The sequence below is a fragment of the Apium graveolens genome, chromosome 10, assembly GCF_009905375.1.
Source record: "Apium graveolens cultivar Ventura chromosome 10, ASM990537v1, whole genome shotgun sequence".
Taxonomy (NCBI): Eukaryota; Viridiplantae; Streptophyta; class Magnoliopsida; order Apiales; family Apiaceae; genus Apium; species Apium graveolens.
The window spans coordinates 237,827,172-237,834,833 of NC_133656.1; the positions used below are offsets into that span (position 1 = coordinate 237,827,172).

General features: G+C 35.5%; 1 protein-coding gene across 4 annotated transcripts; it reads right to left on the reverse strand.

Moving 5' to 3' along the window:
* Positions 1-713: 713 nt before the first annotated feature.
* Positions 714-7,422, reverse strand: LOC141689413 (uncharacterized). Of its 4 annotated transcripts, none has more exons than XR_012562377.1 (12): positions 7,327-7,422; positions 6,402-6,821; positions 6,168-6,332; positions 5,864-5,969; positions 5,399-5,708; positions 5,183-5,297; positions 4,819-5,051; positions 4,590-4,710; positions 2,477-2,536; positions 1,988-2,043; positions 1,848-1,897; positions 1,622-1,744 (listed from the first exon to the last, which is right to left on the reverse strand). XR_012562377.1 is itself a non-coding variant. In XM_074493694.1 (7 exons), exons 1-7 carry the CDS (start codon positions 3,155-3,157, stop codon positions 921-923), a joined length of 882 nt encoding a protein of 293 aa, XP_074349795.1. In that variant the 5' UTR covers positions 3,158-3,210; the 3' UTR covers positions 714-920. The 4 variants fall into 4 exon arrangements, 1 of the variants encoding a protein (XP_074349795.1); XR_012562376.1 differs by having other exon boundaries at positions 4,805-5,051; XR_012562375.1 differs by having other exon boundaries at positions 4,590-5,051.
* Between the last annotated feature and the right edge of the window lie 240 nt (positions 7,423-7,662).

Genomic DNA, 7,662 nt, shown 5'->3' on the forward strand with positions numbered 1-7,662 from the left:
ATCAAGAGTCTATTTGTATAACCCTTAAACCCGGGCTTAAAATCATTGTTAAAATTAGACTAATTTTTTAAATCTGGGTTTTATTTGGATTTTTAGGTATGAGCCGATCCCGATTTTCAAGAAAAAAGAAGGTTCATTTATCCAGATTTTCGAATACAAGTCGAGTTAGGTTTTTCTCTGGATTGAATTATTCAAACTTTTTCCAAATCGGATTGAATTGGATTTCCATTTACGTATTTATTGAATATCCCTTATAATCATACAATCAATTGTGAAATCTTTCGTCAATTCAGTTTTTAAAATTTGATACACTTTCTATGTATAAAAAATTTGTTTACGGATTTCATAAAAAATATAAAAATTTCAATTATAATTGTTCCCCCACCACCCAACAACCAACCCATGAATGCAAGTTTTTTAATGAGTTTAATAAGTGTAATTAACCAACTTAATCATTATAACTACTAAATCTGTTAACAACCTTTGACTGGAGTTCACAAATAAGATTGGAATTTTATTAACAAGACCAGCCATAGCATAATCAGGAACTTTCATAACCGAAGCAATAGAAGGTACTTTAACCGGGGCTGAGCATTCGGTACCGTTAACCGAATACCAAACTAAAATAACTGAAATAATTCGATTTTTAATTCAGTTATAATTTTTACTATTATTCGGTATTTCAGTAATTTTAACAAGTAGCTACTGATACAATCAAACAAAAATTAAAGGAAAAAACAATGATTAAATTTGTTGTCCGGAGAAACTTGTTTTGCGGTAATTTATTACCGTTCATGTAAAATGGGGATACGTAATGCGATTTTTTACCGCAATATACCATGTTATAAAAATCGTATATCCTGGACCATCACTCGTTACATATTCATATATTCGTTGTGTCACCCCATTCTTCTCCGTATTTACATAATAACGAGTTTAACCGATAATACGAAAAGTATAAGAGCAACTACATAATAACATTCTCTGACATACTTGCTCCTTGATTCTCCATTGCTGATATCTGGTGCAGCCGAACAGGATGTCATGCCCATGTCCATCTCCATTTGACCGGACTCGCGAAATTGCTTAACGTGTCTGCGTAATTTCATGATGTTCTCTTCTTTGTATTCGAGTCCAGTAGCAGCCAGATAGAAGCAGAGCTTGCTTGGATTACGACACTTACTACTCTCAAACTCGAGGTAACAATCATCCTTCACTGATTTGTTGTAAACATACTCGAAATACAGGACAAACAGGTCCAAGCCACCGTCCTTACGCTCGTGGTAGAGCTTGAAGTCCCCTACAATTGAAAACGGTAACTTTAAAACTCTGAGAAAGATCCAAATCAACATATGCTTAACTATCAGAGACTCAATTCACTAACTTGGCATATTAGTAACATAAAATGTTTTTGCACTGATGTTACTCGGACTAGGCTGCGGAAGTATATCTTGTATCTCGCCACTTAAGGTGATGCAAAGGAAGCCGTCTTCATCTTTGTAGTCATCGTACACCGATGACAGCAGTTTCTTAACTACAACAGAATCAGTAAAAGTCAGATTAGGATTCCGCATTATCTTTTTGATTTTAGCAATTACACGTTGATATAAAGGGCACTCACAGACAGGATCCTTGTGTTTCAGAATCATAAACAATGAATATGTCTTCGACCCCCTTTCAACTTTAAAGATCTTATTCCAAATCGCAACAAAAAGATCTGCAAGATTGGAGTCAGCTCGGATGTCTAACCTACAAGAAACAAATTGGTGACTGGTGAGCATCTGGAAACGATATTTTTACAGAATCCAATTATACGAGTAAGGAAATTAGCAAGGGCACGCATATACCTTTTCAATGCATAAGGAATTTGACTACTACCAGCCTTTTCTACAATTACCTGGACACAAAACTTCGATGTCAGATAAGAAGAAACGAGTTTCAGATGAAACATAATCAATGTAGCTGCAAACTACGAGTAACTTCTTACCGGTATTTTATCCGGACATGTCCCTCTAAAGCTTAACAAACTTGGTTGCCTCTCTTCTGAAATCAAAAAGATAAACAGTTGATACTTAGGCACCTAGAGTATAATTGCCATTAATTATATAATAGCAAAATCAATCTTAAATTCATGCATCACCAAGAAACCCGCACTTGGATCTAAAATTACACTGCCTCTGTTTTTTATACTTTGCTCGACTTTTCTGTACACGTTTTAAAGTGCTGTGACCTTAAAAAAAATATTGTTACGCAGTCAATAAACTTAAAAGTGCGTGGAGGAAGTCAAATACTTTCATTCCTACGTGGATCATTGGCGTAATTTATGTATACGAAACACGTAGTACTTGATCACAAGACCAGCTACATAGCCACAATCGGAAGCACCAAAAACAGACGAAGTACTGGATCATCGGACTAACTAATTCAGCCAGAATCGGAAGCATCATAATCAAACAAAACAAGATCACAGTTATACCTAATGATTTCTCTGATTTGAAGTCGCAGTTTGCCGACACAGTCACAACTTCTCTGCAGGCTGCAAGGGAAATACAAGTTTTTGTAAATCACATGTATTAGTCATTATTCTTCCCCTCTCTTCAAAAGTTAAGTTTTTTCACCATTATATATACTTGCACATATTATTTTTAAAATTTTCTTTAATTGATTCAAACTCTTAAACAAAAACGAGTAATATTTTGCAATTATAGTATTCCAATAAAAACCAAAGTGATAGGAATTACAGAGGAGAGAGGGAGTAATTCACAATGCATATTAGCAACAATTAAACCCTATATAGTTAAGATATTTATGTTGAGTAGTATAAGATCTTGACGGACCTTTTTACCTTAATGTTTTAGATTGACTATTTACTTGACATGTTATCGGGGTGTCTGATTTGATATATACACAAGGGCATAAAAGAATCTACGTGATACTTTTCATTCCATCAATACATAATTTAGGGAGACGTAAGAAACAAACGATTGTTACATACATGAAGATAAATCACGTGCATGCACACCAAAAACCTTACTATACACGTGCATATTTAAGGTGGTACAATAAATATAGAGACTTGAGAATGAAAAGAGAACGTACGGTAGTAATGTCCATGGTCGATACAGGCAGTGAAAGGAAAAGGGCTTCTTTCGGCCATGAGGCTGTTGAATTTGCTTCCTGTAGATTATTGACTTCACTAACAAAGCTTGCTTGGTTTGCTTGTCTGCGTGTGTATTGGGTGTGTATATATATATAGGAAAATATGGGGAATTTTTTTGGGAACCGTACCTTAAATTTGAGGTGTAATATCAATTTCCTTTTTGATAATTGAGATGGAATGTCAATTTCCTTATTAACTATGATGGTATCTTCCGATTTTTTACCGAGTTTTATTAAGACCCTTAACTTTTTGTCCACACTTCAATGTTCTTTGACCCGATAGTTATACATATTCTTTGACTGGATAGTTGTACATATTTTCTCTAACTTTTTTTTTGTGAATTATAATATACTCTCTCCGTCCCAAAATATAAGTACCTTTGACTTTTTACGCGTAGTTTTTACTAGTACATGCAAGTTTCAAGATGATTTATTTCGGAAACTCGATTTGTAATTAAGGCAAGTCACTGTACTTTGACAGGGCGCTCAAATAACAGAGGTCCCCTGAAATTAACAGAGGTCCTAGACTCCAAGACCCTTCAGAGTTGAGAGGTTAGAACACCTGGCACAGTAGTCTGCTAACAGCGACAACTTTCACAACGATACCAAACACTAATACAGACGTACAAGCTATGAAATTCTGGAACATCGACGTATTTAGAAACATAGAGAACCAGATTTAGCAGGTGGAAGCAAAACTCGCAGAGCCTAATTAACTAGACAACAATCTTAGTTGTATATCACAGCTTCAAGACCTCCCTGTTAACTTTAATCCTTCTGCATTTCTGGAACTTTTACAGCTGCAGCTCGTTTGCAAATGAAAAAATTCTATTCCTAGGCAAATAAAGCGTGGAAGCTTTTAAATCCTACACTTTTTGCAACTATTATCTGGTCTGATGATCAATTTTCAGAAAAGTGGACTTTACAGTTTACACCTATGTTACCCGGACTCGGGTATGGGTGTCGGACACGGTTTCGTATCCAAGTGTCGGACTCGGCAATATTCTGAAAAATTTACATGTTTTTGGCCTAAAATAAGTGTCCAAGTGTCCATACCCATGTCCGAGTGTCGAGTGTCCGACACGGGTACTCGAAGCAAAATGAAGAGTCTCGGTAACTAAGGTTTACACCATCAACTACTCTACTCAACAGGCAGGAATAGCTATCTTTCAGAGAGAAGATCAGACTGATACAGTGGATTTTAGAAGTAGTACCTGTCCACTAACATACCTTGGCATCCATTGAACTATAAACATATTAATAAAAAGTAAAATTCCATCATAAACTTAACAAATATAATAGCAAGCAACTTTAATTGGTCGGCAGAATGGTCCAAACTACCAAATACGTAATCATGCATCACACTCGTCTATATCCAGTAAGACAAAAGTTCCGACTAATAAAATCCTTATCAATGCAATCTGATAAACCTGAAAAAAAAACTGCTTTGACTGTCCTCTGCTCTAGAAGAATATTTCACCCCTGTTGCATTTCCAACTGTAAGTTCATGAAAACGTGCTCTTGATGTTTCGAGAAATCCAGGTAACTTACCTAAAATTGATCAAATTTTCTAGTCAGAATTGCACCCAGAAGCTGCGATTTAATAAAATAAAATGATATGTGGATTTGAAGAAATGAAGATGACATCTACAACAGCACCCATCGGTATCACGCAGCACCCGATGTTCAGGACATGTACAACCATCTGGACCTTTTATATTCTCCTCCAAATGTTCACTCAAAAACTTAGCATCCATAAATCCCACCGCAGAGTCCCTAAAAATCAAGGCACTCATCCCTCGGTGCCCGTTTGGGCCATAGGATTGTTGTGACCTCACAGCTTGATAACCTTCAAAGTACTTAAGAAGCTCAGCATCTCCCATTCCCAGCCTCTGTAGATGCATAAGTGAGGAGGAAGGTAACTAATAAAAAATAGTCGAAGAAAGGTGTGTTCATTACAGAAAAAAATTTACTCATTAAAAATAACAGTACATAAAGGATAACATTTGAAGAGAAAATGTACCTTTCCATGAAGTCCTTGTACTAGTTCAGAGTATCAAAGTCCACGCACATCTGTTTCATTGGGTCAACTACCATCTCCTGGTATGATCTAAATTCAGCTTTGAGTTTGGATTCACCTAGCCAATTAAAATAAGCATGATCTCCTTGCTAATAAAAGATGAGGAAAATGGAAGAATGTGTACTTATAACTCAAAGTGAGGGCGGGAAGTTATCAGACCTATAAAATACTGGTTAAAAATATCGAGGTCACTCTTCGTTGTCATGTAACCATATACTTTGCGCGTCCCATTCCCATCAGGATAGATCAAAATCCGATCAGGACGACGCCAACTTTCACGGCCTATTCCTGCACGCTCAAATCCTTTACGTCTCAGCAGCTTGGCCTCCATAAATCCCAACGCTGATGCCTCAAAAATCAAGATGTTCATTCCACGGTGCCCTTGTGGGCCATAGGATGGCTTTGACCCCATAGCTTTAGTAGATGAATGGACAGGGATGTATCTAAGAGCATCTGAAACTCCAATCCACTGCCAAAAGGAATTGGGAGGAGAAAGGTAAGAAATAAGAATCAGTTGAAGAAAGCTTGGTTCATCATAAGGTAGGAAGCTCTGTCCATTTAACGAAATTGTCAATCAGACAAGTGAGAATACATTATTTAACAGCATATGAAAAGACTATATACCTTCCCATTGTCATCTTGGCTATAGTTTGTATTCATCAAAATCACCATTGGGGGCCAAAGTATCTTTCTGTCTCTTACATCATTTCTGGCTGTAACAACAGATTCCCTGATAACCGTTCCCCGTAAAACACAGGAGTAATGGTTCATAAGGTCAAGTAAGAGGAGACTAACAAAATACAGACTAAAACTTTGTTACCAAGATCAGCAACACAATTAAGAGAAAGGACCTGAATCCTAATGTACCTTAATACCCACAGAAAATAACAAATGCAAAAAATTAAGTAATAAGTTATATGTAGTGTACCTCTCATGTATGTTTGCTTCTCTCATACGTGCTGGAAGCTGTCCAGGAGTGGCACAGGGAGCATCTACAAGTTCAGGAAGGTATTTAAGATCCCTGAGAAATTCTTCAAGTTCCCCCTCTTCAAGTTCCGCGCCTTTCAGCTCCGTGACAGCTTGCACAAGTTTGCTGGCATTCAAACAAGAACTTAAAAACATAACAAAATACAGAACACGTAGAGCTGAATTAAAGACTTACTTTGATAGTGAAAGAATTGATTCCCAGGTATTCTCTAAATCTTCTTGATTTGTTTCTTCTTCTTCTTCTTCTTCTACTTCTTCTTGCAAATAATCTGTAGCTGATACATATCCTTCTTCCTCGTCATCAGAAGACTCAACTAACCATTTCCAAAGCCTTTTTAAACTTTCAGCAGCTGGATTTTCGAGTCTTAGAATTACACTGGCCTTGGTCATGCCTAGGTCTTTAGAAAATATTTCGTGTTCATAATCATCCGCCAACTTGTGCACATAAGGATGAGGATTGGAGCCACTTTTTTCATGTCTTTACTTAACCAACTTTTTAATTTTTGTATATGATCAGTCTTTTTAAGGACGTGGACAATAGATTGTTCATCAGTGAACAAATCCGTTAATAGTTTAGACAGCTTTGAATCCACAACTTCATCAACAAAAAACAAACAGTGTCACAAATTGTAAAAAATTCTAAAACAACAATTTAACAACCAAAATATATATATATATATAAACTCCAATTATTTCAAGAACACATACATCACATCAGTGTGTACATGTTCAAATCACGAACAACACTTTAACAAAAAAATATTTAAAAAAAAGACTAAAACAGAAATATAAGCATATCTATCAAACAACATATCAAACAACACAAACACAGATATGTAAATATATGTCCAGAAAATGTACAACAATTTAACAAACACAAGCATATCTATCAAACAACACAAGCATATATATATATGTCCAAAAAATCTCCAACAAAAAAAATATGCATATCTATGTCCAAGACATGAAACAACATAAACATAGATAAGTAAATATATGTCCAAAAAATGTACAACAACATAAACATGCATCAAAATATAAAACATAATCACTATTATTGAACATGATAATAGAAATATTTGATCTAATACAACTCATACCTAGAATGTAGAAGGTCTGTTGAAACTTGGACAAAGGGTTTTCAAGTGAACAAATGTATGTATGTATAGTACTGTGTGTGAGTTCGGATTCGAAATACTATTAAATTGGTGTGGTAGGTCCGCTTCATGTCCGAATATTAGTAGTTATAGTTGGACTAACTTACTTAAATTGGTTAAGTTGGTTAATTACACTTATTAAACTCATTAACTAACTTGCATTCATGTGTACGTTGTTTATTTGCGGGGTACGATTATAATTGAAATTTTTATATCTATTATAAAATTTGTAAATGGAATTAATTCGAAAAAATTGGTTTAACGGAATTTTATAATATA

Excerpts from the sequence above, each read along its gene's own strand:
- LOC141689413 (XM_074493694.1), bottom strand. The coding sequence starts at position 3,157 with ATGGCCGAAAGAAGCCCTTTTCCTTTCACTGCCTGTATCGACCATGGA. Across the intron at positions 1,898-1,987 it reads CATGTCCGGATAAAATACCG|GTAATTGTAGAAAAGGCTGG; the intron begins GTAAGAAGTTAC and ends TTTTGTGTCCAG. Across the intron at positions 1,535-1,621 it reads GAAACACAAGGATCCTGTCT|TTAAGAAACTGCTGTCATCG; the intron begins GTGAGTGCCCTT and ends ATTCTGTTGTAG.